General features: G+C 36.6%; 1 protein-coding gene and 1 pseudogene across 1 annotated transcript; one reads left to right on the forward strand and one right to left on the reverse strand.

Moving 5' to 3' along the window:
- Positions 1-11,885: 11,885 nt before the first annotated feature.
- Positions 11,886-12,650, reverse strand: LOC130724861 (putative F-box protein At1g67623). Its single transcript, XM_057576130.1, has one exon. The coding sequence runs from the start codon at positions 12,648-12,650 to the stop codon at positions 11,886-11,888; it is 765 nt and encodes a 254-aa protein (XP_057432113.1).
- An 820-nt stretch (positions 12,651-13,470) lies between these two features.
- Positions 13,471-15,681, forward strand: LOC130726895 (uncharacterized; annotated as a pseudogene).
- Positions 15,682-20,354: the final 4,673 nt, after the last annotated feature.

Here is a 20,354-nt window from a genome sequence, read left to right on the forward strand (position 1 = left end):
TACTTGCCACAGTTGAAACAAATCATGTTCAGCCCTTCATACTCCAGGTTCAATGTCAACCCCATCACAGTTATTGATGGTACAAGCTTCCTCTTGATGTTGATCTCAACACAAATGCGAGCAAAGTGTCCTCGAGAGTGAACAGACGTCAACTGGTCCATCTTGAGCATTGTCCCCAATTCTGCACCTACTCTAGATAGGAAGTGCATGTTATAGAAGCAAATAGGCAAGTCAGGAATTCTGACCCAGACAACAACTTTCTGCACTTCTTTCTCTTTAGTCATGAAGAAAGGCCTCCATCGCTGGGTAATTAGGTAGTGATTTGCCACCATCCACGGTCCCTTATACAGGGCATGGTTATAGTCCTCCTCATCTGAAAAGCGAACTAGGAAGAAGTTCTGGGGCATATCAATCACCTGGATTTGCCCTCTAACAGCCCACAACTTTGTCAAGCGTCCCTCCATAAAACGCAACGAGGCCTTCATACCCATCAGTCTAACCAGCAGCGCCTGCTGGCGCCATGGTTTGCACCAGCGTTCAAACTCTTCTTTCGTAACCTTGATCTCCGGGCAAGGGTTAAATTCCTTCTCCGGCTGCTCCTCATCCGGATGGTACCATCGATTCTCAGGGAGGTCTTCCTCCTCATCTTCTCCCATGAAAGGCCCCATGAACTCAACATCTTCGCCAAGGTCTTCGCCAAAGTCAACGTTCAACAGCTTATCCCTATAGGACATCGCACCATTGACTTCTCCCGCACCAGCCTCAGTCACTATATCTACCACAGTATCCTCACCATCATCCCTGGTCTTCACCTTCTTAGTACTTCTCAACAGGAGGTCCTCTTTCTGACTCGCCAAAGCCCTAGCAGAGCTTTTCGTCGCCATTAGTTTGGTCCCAATTTTCACACCTTAATCTGACATTTTTACGTTTGTAAGTAAATACAACGCACTTGGCTAACTTCATTCTTCTACCAACGGGTCCATCTAATGTGCACCTGAAAAAACGGGTGTAATTTTACACTACCAAGTTCCGTTAACTGCCGTTAGTTTTGATTTTTATATTAAAAATAATTAAAAAATGGTAATTCAAAGTAAATGATAGTATTGCTCATTTTTTATCATAGGATTTAATCCTTAAAAGTTAAAACAGAATCCATTCCAGTTTAATGTTGTTTTTGAATTCAATTTCAGAACCCGTTTCCCATCTCATTGTTCAATTGCTAAATTCTCCCTTTGATTTCGAGCCCTACGAGCAGTGGAATTTGTCCGTCAAGAACCTGTCATGTTTGGGAGTTGGAGAGATTGAGATTGCGGTGGTAGAGTTGTTCCTTCTCCTTTTCCGGGTGAGTCTCTCCTCCTCCATCTTTGAATGAAGATTGGCAACAATCCATCTTGTTTGTTTATTCGCAAATGAAATGATAGAGATACACAGATCATTCCTTTGCTTGAATGCACCAAAGAGACAAGGCAAAAACAGAGCCCCAAATCAAAGAAAAAACAATGACAACAAAGAGGGAAAAGGCATAGGCAGAAGAAAACAGAGGAAACATCCAGAGTGTGAGATGAAACACGCATCAATGTCCCTCACGAGTAGCAAACTCGCCATCTCTCCAATCAGCAGACCACAATCCCCCAAGCTAGTAGCATCATCAGCTATCCACGCACCCTACAACAGCAGCAGGTGTACAAACAGAAGCCAAATACACCACTCAATCACAAATTGACGGATTTTTTATGGGGTGGGTCTTCAATCAAGTAGTTTTGTCGTTAATGATTTTTCTGGATTTGTATTTGTTTATCCTATGGTGGTGGTGTTGGTTGGCGTCGGCGTCGGCGTCGGCGTGGACAAGTTGCAGAGGCTGTGATGGTGTTGGTTGGCGTCGACGTCGGTGTCGCCGTTGGCTTACAAAATTAGAGACATTGTGGTGGTGTTGGTTGGCGTCGAGCTGCAGAGGCTGTGATGGTTTGCCGCCAAGGTATTGTAGGGCTGGCGGTGAGAAACTACGCGTGGTGTTGGTAGGCGTCGGCGTCGAGTTGCACAGCCTCTATCATTTACTTTGTTTTTTACTTTTTTTTCCATCTAAATTTAGTTTGGGTAAAACTGTCATTTACTTCAAAATTAATTAAATGGGAATTATTAATATGAATAATAAGAACTAACAGAATGTAACGGCACTGGACGGAAATTGCTAGTGTAAAATTACACTAGTTTTTTTCAGGTGTATAATAGAGGCTGCCTCTACAAACTTATTATTTCCATATAAAAAAATTAACCAAAAGAGGGGCTGGAGCCCTCATCCTAATAAGAGTTGCGAAGCTTTTTGTCGTTCGTGATGGTCGTGACGGCTCCGACGGGTCAAACCCTCCCTATTTCACGGTGGTTACTGGTTAAGCATGATTAGTTGTCTGACTTGGTCATATGGATTTAGGGGGAAGAAGGGGGACGAGAAGAAGAACATGGAAAGGACACACGGTAAAGATAAAATCTTCATCTTTTTTTTTTTGTTTTTTACCTGATTATTCAGATCTATTTTACTCTTCCGATTTCAATCACACATCACAAATAAAAAAATCAAACAAACAAATCTATAGAACGCAGAAGATACCTGATTCTTCTTTCACTACTTCCGGATCTTGTTCAAGCAACCCACGTTCCAACGAGGATAGCAGAAAGGAGGATATTCCTTGTGTTTGAATTGAATGTTACTTTATTTTGAAGAATATAATATAATAATATAATTCGAGATATACGCTTTTCACTAGGGAACTTCACACATTTCAATCAGTAATGAAAATATAGAAAGTAGACAGACCTCACCGAGTGAATCAGCGAATCAATCACAATGGACTCACCGTGGTTCTTCTCAGGCAGGCGATGACTTCTCGAGCTAGAGTGCTTGACGGAGACTTTGTGTCAAGTTTGAAGTGAAGGCGGCAGGCACAACAATAAGGCTTGCGTCATCCTGGCCTGGGCTAGGTTTTTTTTCCAATGAGTAGGATTTAATTGGCCTTTAAGACCATGAGTAATGGTTGTTGAAAAATTGTGTTGAGGATTGTTGAGATGTTGTAGTGGTTGTTGAAGAATGTTGAGGGTGATGTGTAGGAGAGAGGGAGGGGAGAAATGTTGAGGAAGCTCAACAAAGTTGAGAGAGCTGCCGGACGCCACGTGGCGCGTTCCTAATGGCCACCGACAGGCGCGTGGCCTTCACGCGCAGACAAGGCGCGTGACGCGCCTGCGGAAGGAGAGAGAAGCTGACGGATTTCTTTTACCCTTATCTTTTGAACTCAATTAGTTCATCAAAAAAAATATTTTTTGGAAAAAAAAATTATACCAAAATTCATGATTTTTTTTCTCTCTATAAATAGATACTTTGTTCGTTTGATTTGGACACAGAAAAAAAAAAACCAAATTTTTCTCCATCTTATTATCTTTCTCACCATATTATTATCTTTCTCACCAAGTTTGATTTAGCCTTTGTTTTGAAATGGATCCCAACAAGTACCAATTCAACAACCACTATAACATTTTAAGTTATTGTGTGCTTAGTTTGTTGTCTTGCATTTTATTTTAAGAAAATAAAATAAATTATTGTGTGCTTAGTTTGTTTTCTTGCATTTTAAGTTAAGAAAATAAAATAAATTATAGTCTATATTTAAAAAAAATTAAATTGTTAAGTGTTTATTGTTTTAATTTAATTTAAATCGATAATTGTAATTTTATGTAATCATAAAAATAAAAATATAAAATTAAATAAAAATGTGAAATAAAAAAGTGATGGAGTAGGGTGTTGAGAGTTAAGTAAAACTATTGGAGTGGGTAAAAGTTGAATGAGTGTTGAATTGGAGAGAGAAGATGATGTGGAGTGTTGGGAAGAGAAAAAGTGGGGTTGAGAAGGGGTAAACAAAACAAGATTCAACCAACCATTGCTCATGGTCTAAGTTTTACTAGATATAAAATATGTGCGTTGCACGGGTGTTTTTACAATTTTATCAACATAATATAAAATTTATTATAGTTTAAAAAAAAACATTTTTTACTTATAAATTATAATAAAATAAAAGTAATTGTGTTAAAACATTTCATTATGAGTATTAGAGTTTTCTTTAAATAATTAATACTATTCAAATTTAATAACTAGCATTATAATAATTTTAAAAATTTAAAAATGAATTTATTAAAACATAAAATAAATTATAAAGTGCATTTCAAGTATTTTCAAATAATAAGTTTTAATATCACCAAATAAATTATATCAACATTTTCTTATACTTTTTATCAACAGTTAATTAACTTTAACTTTTATAATTACAATAAATTATAATTTTAATATTTAAAATATTATTTAGTAAAATAATTAATTTTTAATTTTAGCCTTAATTATTTTTCTCTGTTATACTTCTTTAAGTTGATCTTTTTTACTAATATATAATAGATCAAAATTTATAATTGAATAAATTTCTAAAAATAATACACACACGTCATACTTTTTTGACATCTACGTCATACTTAATAATATTAATTTTAAAAATATTTTTATAAATTATTGCGGCATTTTTTATTTTAAAACTATTTGCTAATTTTTTATTAATAAAATTAATTAATTTTAATTATAAATAATGTTTCCATATAAAAATTTTATTTAATAAAATTTTATTCTAGATATCATCTTGTGTATACTCTATACACTTTTTAATGTATATAAAAAGATATTCTAAAAGACTTAGTAAACACAATGAAATTCAAGATGAAAGAAAGCTTAGAAGGTTTGAATATAGCTTGCGCATGTGTAATGTTCTTCTAGCCGCTTCTTTCAATCTTCAGCCTCTATTTATACTCCAAGGATTAGGGTTTGAACGTTGCATGGAAATGCTACCGTTGGAGGGCAGTTCTGGAAATTCCAGCTTCTGCTGTGGTTGAGAATGTAGGTTAGGTTGTCAGGATAGTACACTTTGCTTTTGTACTTTGGATAGTGACTTGACCTTTAACCTCGTTAGACTTCTGATCAGAGGAGCGCTTCGTATTGGAACTTGTGAAGCTGGTTGATCAGAGTCAGAAGGAAGCTTGGATCCTCTGACCGCTGTACCTTCTGATCTTCACTTCAGAGGATCAGTACATGGTCTTCAGAGCCAGTTGCTTCTGGACTTCAGAGTCTTCACTCTTCAGAGTCTGGATCTTCAGAGTCTTCTACACCATCAGAACTTCTGAACCTTCAGAGTATCTGGGTTGTCAGAACATCTGGATCATCAGAGTTTCAAGTGAACTGAGTCCTTATCAGAGCTTAAATTACTTCAAATCTTCTGAAGCTTTTCTACTGTTCAGACTGAACATAGAGATTGCGAAAGCGTTGCTAGGATCACTCTTTAAGCACAGTGCATCTGATTTGTGTGAATTTGTGACAAGGTCAGAACCTGTTAAGATCACACTCAGAAAACACGTTAGAGTACCATAATTGCTCATATCAAAAGGTTAACTTGTAATCATCAAAATATAGAGTTGTACTACTAGATCAAAACTTGATCTTACAAAGATCACCAGACGAAGTGAAGAACCACAGCAACTGACGATTCAGGGATAAAGTAACCCTAAAAAAATTGAAAATACATCAATTCAATTTCTTGATATTTAAAATTATTAAATTTTTTGTTAAAAATTATTAAAATTTTCAACTGATTCTTTTAAAAATAATTTAATTTTTTTAAGGACGGATTATATGATAAAAATACTTTTTTTTTAACTCAACAAACATCGTATAAATCAAATAGAATCCGACATAGAAGCCAATACATCGGAACGCAAAAAGCTAGAAAGCCCTGGCGGACCCTCCTCTATCCAAACAACATCCTGAAAGGTAGAGGCGTGCCGGGCAAGATAATCAGCACAAAAGTTCCCTTGACGACGAACAAAAGAAAAATAAACATAATCAAAAGCTGAAAGTAAACTACGACAATCATAAATAATTGAAAATAAATAAGAAGTTCCATTCGTCTTCTTCCAAGCCTGAAAGAGAGGTAAGCAATCCGTCTCAAACTGAACGTGTCTAAGGAAAAGATGCACAGACAACTCCATAGCCCACCTAAGACACAAAGCTTCAGCCACCGTTGGAGAAAGAGTAAGCCTTGGAAATTTTACAGCAGCCGCGAGCACCTCACTGGCGTTGTCCCTCGCCACCATACCAAACCCCGCCATCTTGTCCCTCCCCACTACAGCATCCACGTTGACCTTCACAATGTCAACAGCAGGCCGGACCCACTTCCCTGGCCCTTGACCCCGCCCACCATTCGCCAATGAGAACGACGACGAGGGGGCAAACTAGCGTAGCCGCCCGAGCCAAAATCGAAGCCACAGACCAAGGTTTCTCCTCAAAAATAAGTTTATTCCTGGCCTCCCACATAGCAAACAATATCCGTTGCACATCAGCCACCACCTCTAGCTCCATCTCCGTCACAACCCAACCCATAAACTCAGCCAACTTCATACCTGCTAAAGATCTCAAGCCTAAATTGCTAGCGAACCAGCAATCACGACTCGCATTACATCCAGAAAAATATGCTCCACTGTCTCATCCTCTAGACCGCATAGAGGACAGCTCGGATCCACATCAGCACCACGCCGGCGAAGCCTAACACGCACTGGGATCACCTCTGTGCACACTCTCCACGCTACTTCTCTTACTCTTGGTAAACTCGGTGCTTTCCAAAAAAATTCCCATTGAACCGGTTCAAGTCCCATCTCATGTGATGAAGATGGACAATTCTGGTTAACCAACTATTGAAGCCACTCATAACCTGTTTTAACTGTGTACACACTATCAGTAGTGCCCAACAAGAAAAGACAATCAACCGCATCCTGATGTCGAATAGGTATAGACAAAATTCGAGTAGCTATGGTAGGATAAAAAGTCCACTCAACAAGAGGAATATTCCATCCACCATGGTTCGGGAGGAGTAAATCTGCCACCTTAACCAACTGTTGCTCATCAACAACCTCTTGACGAAAATTAATGGGAGGTCCGCTAGGCAGCCAATTATCATCTCATATTCGAACCTGTTTACCATCATCAATCCTCCAACAACTACCTTCCTGGATCATAGATGAAGTTTTAAGAATGCTACTCTAAGCATAACTCGGGCGATAACCCTTCTTAGCATTAATTAAGTTACCAGAAGGGAAATAAACAACTTTAAAAACCCGCCCCAACAGTGATTCCGGGCAATTATGAATACGCCACTAATTCTTAGCCACAAGGGTCATATTAAAAGATTTAAAATCTCTAAAGCCAAGACCCCCCATATGTTTGGGCTGGCACAAAGTTTTCCAATTAGTACAATGAATACCACGTCGAGTAACATCCCCACCCCAATAAAAACGAGATATCATACCCTCAATCTCATCACACAAGTCATCCGGTAAGATAAAACATGACATAACATAGGATGGGATGGCTTGTGCCACTGCCTTGATTAACACCGCCCGAGCTGCACGAGACAAAGTTTTTTCTTTCTACCCCTTAAGGTTTTTCCACACTCGTTCCTTCACAAAACTGAAAATTCTACTCTTTGATTTCCCAATAATAGTGGGTAACCCTAGATATTTGTCATAGCTATGTACCGCTTTTACTCTCAACAACTGTTGCAAATCAATAAAACAATTCTCTGGCACATTCCGGCTAACTGACAGCATAGACTTATCTAAATTGATTACCTGCCCGGAAGCTCGTTCGTAGGTTGCCATAATGAATTTGATACATTCTGCTTCCTAAACATTAGCCCGGGCAAAATGAACACTATCATCTGCAAACAAAAGATGAGAAATTACAGGTGCAGAATGAGCAACTTTAATTCCATGCAATGAAGAACTCAAAATGGATTTTTGGATCAAAGCTGAAAAAGCTTCACCACAAAGTATAAACAAATATGGAGAGAGAGGATCTCCTTGTCGCAAACCCCGCTGGGGTGCGAAAGTCGGTTGCGGTTTCCCATTTAACATGATAGAAAAATTAACAGAACTCACACAATCCATAATTAAATTAACACAATGCATAGGAAACCCCATATGAGTGAGAATACTCCTCAAAAAAGGCCACTCCACTCGATCATAAGCCTTTGACATATCTAGCTTAAGAGCCATCATACCACTCCTACCTAAAATACACTTCTTCATATAGTGAAAACATTCAAATGCTATTAAAGCGTTATCCGTGATTAACCTTCCTGGGACAAACGCACTCTGAGCCTCACAAATTAGATCATGCAAAATCAATTTCATTCTGTTTGCAATGGTTTAGTAATAATCTTAAAAATAACATTGAAAAGACTTATTGGTCTAAATTGACTAGCAAGAACTGATTTTTTAACTTTAGGAATAAGGACAAGTAGAGTTTGGTTCACCATACCTGGCGATGTCTCACCATTAAGCACCTTGAGACAGAATTCAGAAACATCATACCTAGAATAGGCCATAACTTCTGATAGAAGAGTGCAGGAAATCCATCCACTCTCGGAGCCTTAGTTGGGTGCATCTGATGCAGCGCCTCTTCCACCTCATCTCTAGAGAACGGTAATGATAGCACTCTCCTGTGGGCATCAGTTACCCTTCCATCCACCAGAGAGGCAACATCCTCAATCCCAACTGGATCAGAGGTTGAAAAAATATTATGGAAATACCCCTTCAGCACACGAGTGATATCTGCATCTCTCACAAACTTTCTTCCCTGATCATCATGAATTTCCTCAATTATGTCCTCATGCTTCAACCAATTGGCTCTCGATCTCTGGCTCCAAGCAATCTCCTCTTGTCTCAATAAGTCATCTAACGCCTTCTCCGCCTCCCTGTATGCCAACACCACTTGCTCAGTTTGAACCTGTCGTTGCAATCTTTGAAGTAGAGCCTTTGCATCTGCAATTTTCTTTGGCTAGTCCCCAAACTTTTCTCATACCCATGCATCAAGGGAACACCCCACTAGCTCAATTTTTGAGAGAACTGATATGCCTTGATTATCCCAACCCTCAGTAACAATTTATGCACATTCTTCACCGCTCTCAAGCCGAACCTCCTCAAATTTGAACACCCTCGTTCTGTGTCTATGAATCTCAGAGCTACAACATCCACAATGAAACACAATTGGCCTATGATCTGATTGATGTCTTATAAGATGAGACACTTTATTTATCGGCCATAATTCAGACCAAGCCTGATTCACTAGAGCATAATCCAATCTCTCCTCCACCCGTCCTGATGCTACCCTATTATTGGACCAAGTAAATGTATAGCCTGTAGAGGGAACTTGATGAAGCCCACAATCTCCGCAAGCTTGGTTAGCAATCTGAAGTTGCCCCAGATTGGGTGGATCACCACCAAGCTCGTCAGACGGGGAAATAATATCATTAAAATCTCCAAGACACAACCATGGTTGGAGTCCCATGGGGCGTGCATGGGGAATCAACTCCCACGTTCTTGGCTTATTAATAGCCTCAGGGAAACCATAAACAGCATAAACCTGCATAGGTACAGCCAAATGGTCCGAATGGACTACAATAAAAAGGATATGATGTAAAGAAGCATTAATAACAGTTATCTCAACCTCCGATCGCCACAAGATACAAAGTCCACCAGCTCTTGACCTTCCACGACCCCCACATTGAACCGGGAAAATGTTAGAAAGACCTCCAATACCACGATGATGTAACATCTCTGAAGTATACAGTTTCGTTTCCATGAGAAACATAATGTCGGGAGCTTCTGAGTGGATGGGCTAACGCAAAGCCCGTTCTGCCTCCAGGTTCCCAAGCTTGCGACAGTTCCACGACAAGATCCTCATTGAGGTGAGCGGGACCGCTCCACGGTCTCCGCCAATCCCAATCAATCAGAGTTAAGTTTCTTCAAAGGGGGAGAGACCCCCGTGTTGCTCAAGCCAAGTGCTGAAGAAAAAACACTTGCTTTCTTCCTCTGTTTCACCAGCAAAGAATAGTTGTTTTCCTTATCAAAGGTTGTAGTACTTTTAAAGGCATCTCCCATCAGCTTCTCCTTCGGTTCCTCATCTTCCTTGTTCCCATCCGAGTAATACTCCTCATCCTCAAACCAATCCTCCTCATCCTCCATCACGGCCTTCTTCTTATAATCAATAATTGGGTCGTTTGGCACCTCAGTTTCCTTGGCCATCTTTTGCGCAGCATCCAAGTCTTGCACACCCTCTCGGGTTTTGCTTCCCTCCTACCTGCTCACCCTACTTGGTCCACCAGCAGGCCTGTTGCTTCCCCCTCGCGGTCTCACAACTTTTTCCGATTGAGCACGAAGCCAAGCCCCAAACCGAAGCGGGATACCACCATCAGCACGCGGAACCACACAATCCTTGATAAGGTGATCTAAATGTCCACACCGGAAGCAGATATCATACATTTTTTCATACTTGAAAATTGCTTGGTAAGGTGCATGGCCGGCAACCGCAACCATCTGTCCCTTACGTAAAGGTTTTCCAATATTCACCCAAACTCGGACTCTAAGGCCTTCCCCATCACGACGTCTATCCCAATCGAGGAAGCCTTCAAAACCTTTCGCCAGCGATCGGGCCATTGTTTTTGTTCTGAACGTCGAAGGCATGTCGTGAACCTGCACCCAGAAGGGGACCTGTGTCATTGGAACCTCCATTGGATTACTAGTAGCATCAAACTTGTTCAGCGCCAACATATGTCGATTAAAAAACCATGGTCAAGATTTGAGGACCAGGTCACGGTCCTTAGTGGATTTGAAGCGGAAAGAGAAAAGATTGGTGCCGACGTGCCGCACCTCCAAATAGTTTCGAGAAGTCCATAGCCCTATCATCATGGCCCTGAGAGGACCGAATCTAACCCTGGAACGGGTGAGGACTTTGCCAAGGAGCCAAACGTCTTCACCCAGCAGAGGATCAACCACGATATCCCCAATGTTAAGCACTTCGTTCTCATCACCTTCATGCACAATATCAAAATCGTTCTCCATTGATCAGAAACATCAACACAACTACTCACAGCAGAGGTTGCTAAAACAGGAGGAAAACAGGGTGCAGACAGAACACCGTGAAAGAAAAGAAGAAAATTGGACTGGAAACCCCAAACCCGTGGTGGAGAAGTAGTAACGTTGACTCGGAATTGCGGCGGCACGACCAGGAAGTCAGCGGTAGCGCCACATGCAAGCCCTAGACGTTGAACGGCGAGCAAATTCTTAAGAGTGATACACCAGTATTTTAATTTATAAAGTAAGGTTTACTTTTTAATTTGATTACATTAAAAAATTTGGTAACTAAAATAAATAACATAAAGATCATTAATAACTCAGTATTATTTAAAGAAATAACCATTAGTGTTTGGATGATGATATTTTTAGAGTGTAATTTAACTTTTCTAGAGGATCTTAAACTATTCAATTCAAAATACTTTGTTTGAATATCAAATATTCAAAATTTTAGAATGCTACATAATTTAAATGGTAACATGACTAATATTTTTAACTAAAAAAATGATTTAAAATTTAACCATTTTAAACGACATTCTAAAACTCTCAAAATTAATTCTCTCACCCCTCATTCCCTCAACTTATGAAATAGTCTTAAATTAATTTCTTAATATTTATCCTATCTACAAAAATGACAATACATCAATTTAAAGTTAAAATTAATTATATATATAGATATGACTAATAAAGTTAAAAGTATTCCTCTTGTAACCCAAAAAAAATTAAAAGTTAAAAGTATACAATATTAATCATAGGACGGTAAACAAGAGTACATGACAACAAATTACTTTTTGATTCAATTCATCACTATCTTGATAAAACTGATAACATAAGCTAAAACTTAATTCATAAAGTTTAAGGAAATTATTATTAATCTTTTAACAAAAAAAATTATTAAGTTAATGAACATTGAACACCTGATAAAAAAATTCTAACTCATGGTCCCACCTACAGTATTCGCATAAGCTAATGTCGTCACCATTATTATTATCATCATCATCATCATCTAGTAATATCCATATACCTGTCTTCACTTTCCACCCTTTGCATGTGCTCTTGGAATTGAATAGAGGGCTCTGATTACGCTTCAACATTCCATTATTTTTCCACACTGAGCCCACTAATTGTTTCACTTTCTTTCTAGAGCTTACAACGCACTTGGAATTTCTCAGTTGACGCATATACTCAAGTCCTTGTTTTCTCAACTCTTTATGTTTAGAGCATAATAAAATCATACCACACACATATTTTGCTTCCTTGTGGCCCTTTTGAGCAGCTACCTTCAACATCTCAAGACCATCAATTTTTCCATTTGGATAATCAAAATATTCTCTCAATCCTTCTCTGTACAAGCTCTCAATGTTTCCACATTTCCTGCAGCGTTTCAAGAATGATGATACTTCGTCATTAGGAAGCCATTGGATTAGCAGGAATGTGTCCAATGAAACTCGTTGCCAAACATAGCTATCCTCACTAGCATCAAGAAAACCTTTACAACATCTTTTGATGTTTTGAAGATCGATGAGTGAGTGTGAGGCCACCTTTGCAACCACCTCTACTAACAAGTCTCTTAGAAGTATTTTTATAGTCGAGGTGGAATGGGAACCTTTACGAGTGCTTCGTCTCTTGTGCCTTGCCCACTTCACTAATATTGAATAAGTCATGGTTGAACAAGATACTGAATTTGAGATTCAAATTGAGAGAAAAAATGTGAGTTTAATTAGATCGTTTATGAGTTCAAGGTTTGTAATTTATTGGATACTTTGATGTAAGGGGTGGCTACATGCTTTTTGAGATGAAAGTTCTTATCTATCCCATATTATAATGAAATCTCTTTTACTTTAACACATAATTATATACAAGAATTATATAGGTGTAAGCAAGAAAAAATAAAGGCTTAATTGCACTTTTGATCCCCCAAGTATTGCCTTCCTGCGAAAATCGTCCCCAAACTTCAAAATTAGCAAAAAATGTCCTCCAAGTATACATGTCGTTGCACTTTTGGTCTGTCGTTTGCCTTCCGTGAGAAAACTAACGTGAGAATTTGATGTGACTCCCTCATGCGTGTGTCACGTGACTTTCTTCAGAGAGCTTGATGACTGGACAAGTCACCTGCTTCTCACGTGACTCTAAAAGGCTCCAACAATCATCTCTCTCCTCCATCGTATTCTTCACCATGGAACCCTTAAAAGAGGGGTTTTTAGAGTCACGTGAGAAGCATGTGACTTGTCCAGTCATCAAGCTCTCTAAAGAAAGTCATGTGAGACACGCGTGAAGGAGCCACATCAGCTTCTCACGTTAGTTTTCTCACGGAAGGCAAACGACAACCCAAAAGTGCAACGACATCTATAACTAACTAAAGTTAGAGGGTTTTTGGTACTGTTCATAAGAGGAAACCCCCAAGAGCCGGGTCAAGGGTCGGGTCTTGGAGCGGTTTTTCCGGAGCCTATTCAGAGATCCGAAACAGGTAGCTACCAGGTACGACCTATCTTATCTGCAGATTTCTGCAATCTTCCCCTCTACTGATCCTCTCTCTGCAACAAATCTCCTAGGGTTGATCTGGTCATAGAATTTGTACCCTAATTACCCCTCTCATTGAGGTTGAATATCTGAAATTGGTTGATGATGGTTGCTATAAAAATTGGTTTGAGTTTCATTCACTGGCACGTTTGGATCAATCTAATTCCCTTTGCTTACAACACCACCACCATGACCAAAGAATCTCCACTCAACCTTTTCTCAAATGCATCCAAAATTTCTCCAAATTGCATAGATGCATAGCCATAGATTTTTCTCTCTCTACCAAATCATCTTCCCGATTCAAGCTTCAGAGAGGGAATCAGGAAGATGACTAACCAAAACCGCTTCCTGATTTTATTCCGGATCATCGTAGGCCCTGATGCTTTTGATTAACCTGGCGGCGGCGGCGAGAAGAGGAACGAAGTTGAGTGGTTAAAGCACCTCAGCCGTTTTTCTTCAATGTTATGTGGCTGATTCTCTGTCTCTTTCACAGGTTACAATTAGTTCTCACAATGTTTCATTCTAATTAAGATTGTGAACACAACATGTTTGATAGTTTGCTTTACTGAAATTCAATTTGTCAACTATGTTTTTTTTCCTTTCAGGATCAGATCGTGTTTTCATTCACCACTCTTCACTCAAAATGAGCAGCTCAAGGGAAAACTCGCTAGATTGGTTGTGTTCTTTTCTAAAACATATGGAAACATAAGGTATGCTGCCTTGAACTATGTTAGCTGGTTGTTTGATATCCTCAATCTATTGTTTCACAGTTGGGCTTTTGTTCATGCTACTATAATTACTCATCAAGAGTGATAATGTCATGTTTGGGTTTTTGCTGGAAACGTTGTGTGCATTGGCCATGCAAATTGATTTCTATCACATACAGATGCATGCTTTACACATCATAAACTCTTAATGAGTAATTGTTTTGTATTTATTATTACTTTGGCAGTGACTTAATCTCAAATAAATCTAATGATATTTATACTCTTTCAAAAAAAAAAGGATGGCTAGAGTGTGCTGGTTTGGAAAGCTTACTGCTTCATATCATGTGCTTCTTTTTGCTGGTGAGTGGTGATGGTGTCAAAGTAGATGAGGAGATGTCAAAGTTACTTCCTTCTCAAAAAAAGAAAATGAGACAAAAACAAAGAAAGGCAGAAGCAAGAGCTAAGAAAGTATTGTACTCATTTCTATAACTTCGTTTGAACTTGGTGCAGGAAGGGCATTCATTCATCCTATTGTTTTATTTTGTTTTCAGGGGGCACAGGAAAAGAATGAAGAGTTAAGTTTCAGTGAGGTATCCAAGTCTAGAAAACAGCATGTAAAACCTGTGAATCCTGATCCACATGGGGAGAAGTTATTGCAGGTTGAATTTTAGTGCCTTCAACTTCAGTAACCATTGTGATTCTATTTAGCCTGTGTTTTATATTTTATAATTTAATGGATAAAATAGAAGTTTTCTCCTTGATTCTTACTACCAGTTACCATTATGGTCATTTTCACCAATCACCATGCATATTGACATTTTAGATCTTGGTAGAAAACTCTAAATATTTAAGATAATCAAAGAGTGTCATATTTGAGTTAGAGATAGAGAATATGGGTCTTTAAAAGTGATAGGATTTAGAAATGCACAAAAGGTTCTGTTTGCCAGAAGGAACGCTTCACAGAACAAGGGGATTCTTTGACATTTCAATCAGAGGTAAGTAAGGCAATTGGTGATGTTTTCACTCAAGTTATATGCGTACCCTTAATAAGTTCATATACTTTTTTTCTTTCTGGTGCTACCTGAGTTCAGTTACTCAGTCAAGGTCTAAGGTGTGTTTAATCCATTTGCATCAATGTAATTGAACATTCAACCTACTTCAAGAAAAAAACTGGACTGGAAGTTCATTCATGCTGCACTTAATTAGTATCGCAACACATAACTCGGAAAGGTAAAATCTTACGGACTGAGTCATAAAGCTAAAACCTTATCTTTCTCATATTAATTTAAGGTGGATCGGGTATATCTTGGTTCATACAATGTGGTAGCTGTCTTAGATCATGAAAGGAAGCGAACATTTATGATAAGATAGGAAGGACTTCTTGGTAAAGTTCTCTATAGGCAACACTTGCAACTCAAATCAAGTACTATAATTAGTAAAACTAACCATCCAAATTAACTTTGGTGTTTCATAGTTGTTTGGAATCCGCGGGAGAAAAAATCCAAGTTGGTGGTGAATTTAGGGGATGAAGAGTAGAAGCAGATGCTATGTGTGAATGGTGCTGCAGTTTGAAAACCAATCACCTTAAAGCCAGGAGAAGAATGGAAAGGTCGCTTGGAACTCTCTGTTGTTCCTTCTACTTGATCTCAAAGTGACTTTTATACTAACACATATGGAAGTCCTTCCTTTCTTATCTTAAAAGCCACTGTGCAAGCATTGTTTTTGAGTAACTGACTAAGTGGTATTTGTTTGTGCAAATCCTGTAACCTATATAGAAGTCATGAATGAGCATTTTTTTTATTAGCCATGAATGAGCATGTAAATGAAAGAGGGACCACATATCTAAGATGGTTGACTGTGGATTTAAATATTCCTAAAATGTTCAAGATCAGAAGCTTCTACATTATAAATGTGTAAGTAATGTACATGAAATTATTTTCAAGGGTGATTCTATATAGGTTATGGGATATAGGATACATTTTGAAACAGTTGTGAGTTATGTTACTATTTGACTTCCTATACATTGGTGAGTGATTCTTTTTTACTTTTAATATATACATATTGTGTTCTCTTTTTAAGGAATGTTTCCTATACTCACTTCCATCTATGGGATTTTACTTAGTCTTAATAGATTTCATCCTATATGTCACTGTATGTGGTGTTAAATTGGCTGAGAGCTTCCGGGAAGGTTTCTTTTGGGACACAATTGCTCTTGATGAGAATGTGTTGGTGTAAATATCAATTGTCACTTAACTTTTTTTAATGAAAGTATCTAGGTAATATTTAGCATGTTAATAGAACATAAAAGACAGAATTCTATAAGTAAATTCTTATGTTTAAATTACTTCAGTTTCATTCTTGAAATGTATGTTGTATGTCTACTTAGGTTACTTACCATTTGTATCATTGATGTTCTCCTCTATGTGTAGGTGTAGCTGGAGTTTGAACACCAGTTTGACCCTTATATAACCTATCTATTTTTGGGAGCCTCAGAGTCAATGGACCCAACTTCTATGTTTCTGCTAAGAATTATGCAGATATTCTCTTTGGCAAACAAGATTACAATTCAAGGTATAATATAAACATATTGTTTATTATCTTATTAAGCCTTTTCACTTTTCAATATTTGATGTCGTTTCATTTTAGCATACACTTGGATTTGGCACTATGTGCTCCTGCTCTGTTATTCATTTATTGTTACTTTGAGGACATATTTTCCTCTTTATTCTTGTGGCATCACACACACACATGGAGGGAAAACCCTCTTTCTGCAGGTATTTATTTCAGTTCATATGTTGCAGATAAATTTTTTTCATCAAGTGAGATCCATGAGTACTCCTGTGTCTGAAAGCAAGAAACTGATATGGAGTGTTTTAGAAGCTGAGCGCTCAACTATTAGGTACCTAATGCTGTTGTTTTTACCCTTTCTCTATTTTTTTAGGTATCTAGGATTCTTTTTTTCATTTTATGGTTATGATAGAATTTTAACTTCATTTGTTTATTTCTTTTATTTCAGTCAGCTGCATGAGAAAACTCTGTTTGAGGCAAACAACTCTTTCCTTGAAAAACATAAAGGTCAGTGAACCTATCTTCAACTTCAAAACACATATTTCAAACTTCTTTATAAAGAATTCTTATTTTGTTTCTTCATTGTTTGCAGATTCTTTGCAGAATTGTTTCTTCATTATTTTGTTTCTTCTCTAGAGACAGAAAAGATTGCAGAAAGGCTAACCCGTTTATTGAATGAATCAGATTTAGAGTGAGATTATTGTATAGGTTGAAATGCAGTGAATGCTTGAAGTTTAGAAAATTTGTGCACTTTTTAATGTTCATGAATAATGGCGAATCTATCCAGAAGCACCTCTAAAAAACCCTCCAAAAGGCACTGCAAACCTATTCAATTCAAGACACACATACCATATAAACTAATTCAAATTACGTGATTTCATTTTAATGCATTTAAACTTTTGTAAGCCTCACAATCTTTGGTGTTTTTTTTCATTTTCATATAGCACCTATATTAAACTGATATTATCTACAAAGATGTAACAACTTCATTATTAATAGGATAGAGGCCGTAGTTTTGTGTGAAATACACAATTTGTATTTCTTAATATTTGTTCCTCTTACCCATGTAAACGAGAAGTGTCTACCTTAATTATCATACGAATTTTACTATGAATTTTAATGGTTTAATTATATCACAACAAACACACACACACATATATATATATATATATATATATATATATATATATTAACATATACACAAATGATTTCATTATATTTTATCCATACAAATTATTGATAAAATCGAACATTCAGTTAGCAAAATGATAATAAATAATGAACCGTTGTTGGATTAAATTAATCGCAATTGTTTCAATAAAATTAATGATTTAGAGCCCGTGCATCGCACGGGTATAATCACTAGTGTATACTTGGAGGACGTTTTTTGCTAATTTTGAAGTTTGGGGACGATTTTCGTAGGAAGGCAATAGTTGGGGGACCAAAAGTGCAATTAAGCCAAAAATAAAAAATAATAATATAACCATATATGAAGGAAATGCAAAGAACTGATAACGTGAACTTTAAAAACACCAACCTCTATTTGAAATGGTGACTAATAGTAGAGGATTTCACAGAAATGGATCCTCTCCAGATCAAAGGTTCTTCCAGCTATTCTCCAGCAAAATCCCGACCTATTGTTTTTTTATTTTTTACAACTTAATAGGCTAACATTTCCTAATGATTTTATCTGTCAAAGTTGGTTTAATTTATAGGCAGGAGTGTATCCAAATCATAATTTCACCACCACCTATTGCCTAATGCTTAGATTCACGTTTAAATTTAAAAATTTATCTATTTTTTATCACAAGAATTAATCCGTTAACTATTTTTCCATAATCATAAAAGTTTACCAAACTATAACCAATTCCTTTTAAAGCTCAAATAAATAGAAAGAATCAAACTAACCAATTCTATTGTTTTATTAGATGGAAAATTCGTAAGAGTAGATAAATATATGACAATTCTTCTGTTGGAAACTAAATTAAAATTTTTCAATGAATTTTATGGAAAAATTCTTCTGTTGGAAATCTAATTGAAAAAAAATACCAGGTTCACAACAAATTTATTTTGGATTTCTTAAGGCATATAGGCATATAGCGATGCGTTGCTTCACCTAAATATATGACAATTCTTCTGTTGCGCTTTTAATGTTTTCAAATATTTTCTTTCCATTTGACGAAAAATATGTTTTCTTTCCTAAATAAAATAAAATCTATCAAACATGTCCTTATTGCTCTATCTTTTTATGGCCAAAATTGGGTATGAATTGAAAAATTACTCTAATGTTATATTTCACATAACTTTAACGTATACTTAATTCTATTACTAACTTACAACAATATTACTTAAGAGTATGTATGAATTTATGTCAATTTTCAATTTATCTTTTATCATGAAAATCAATTTATCGTACCCGTAAGATAGCTCAAGTGGTAGGAGTTGGGGGACATATGAGTTCGGTACGGGGAGGCTCAGGGATCGATCCCAACATGCACTCATTCTTGTCCGAGCTCCTATGCTACTAGCAAGAATCAAATTAATCAATTCTATTTATAATGTTATTAAATGTAAAATTTGTAACAGTGAATAAACATAAAGAAGTATCAGGAAAATTTGAAATGAAGTATTCTGCAAAAATTTAAGATTTCATGGGAAAAATCAGGATGACAACAATTAAAATAATACAATATAATTATTTTTTCTGTTTTTTTACCTAGTGTAGTGAGTTGTTCTTTTTTTGAAATCGTATTGAGTTGTTGCTTCATCAACTATTATGCTTTTACACTTTTCAAATATTTTTTTCCCTCAAAAAACATATTTTATTTTTTAATATAAAAAGTATCTCAAACATGTCCTTTTTTTTTTGAACGTCTCAAACATGTCCTTATTCCTCTGTCTTTTAGGGGTAAAATCGTGTATAAATAACTTATACTTTACATGATCTTATACACGATATCTCGTTTAAAGTTTCAATTATCCTTTTTTAACATAAAAATTAATTTATTAACTTTTACCATAATCATCAAAAAATTTCAAATTTCTGAACATGCACTAATTCTTGTCAAAGCTCATGTAACTAGTAAGAATCAAGTTAATCAATTCTATTATGATATTAAATAGGAAATTTATAAGGATAAATAAATACAAAGAAATTTTCCCATTGGAAACCAAATTATAATATTTAAATGATATTTTCCAGAAAAGTTATAAATTTAATAGAAAATAACCAGGTTCACCAAAAATAAAATAAAAGTATAATTTAACTTATTGTTATCTTTCGTTTTATAATATTACCTTAAAAAACAATTATTGTTTTCTGCCTTTGTATTAATGCGTTGCTTCATCACACACTTCTCAAATAATTTTTTTCATTTGAAAAAATAGTTTTTCAAATAAATAAATACAAAGAAATTTTCCCATTGGAAACCAAATTATAATATTTAAATGATATTTTCCAGAAAAGTTATAAATTTAATACAAAATAACCAGGTTCAGAAAAAATAAAAAATAACTTATTGTTATCTTTCGTTTTATAATATTACCTTAAAAAACAATTATTGTTTTCTGCCT

Source organism: Lotus japonicus, chromosome 6 (assembly GCF_012489685.1).
Source record: "Lotus japonicus ecotype B-129 chromosome 6, LjGifu_v1.2".
Lineage (NCBI taxonomy): Eukaryota > Viridiplantae > Streptophyta > Magnoliopsida > Fabales > Fabaceae > Lotus > Lotus japonicus.

Excerpts from the sequence above, each read along its gene's own strand:
- LOC130724861 (XM_057576130.1), bottom strand. The coding sequence starts at position 12,650 with ATGACTTATTCAATATTAGTGAAGTGGGCAAGGCACAAGAGACGAAGC.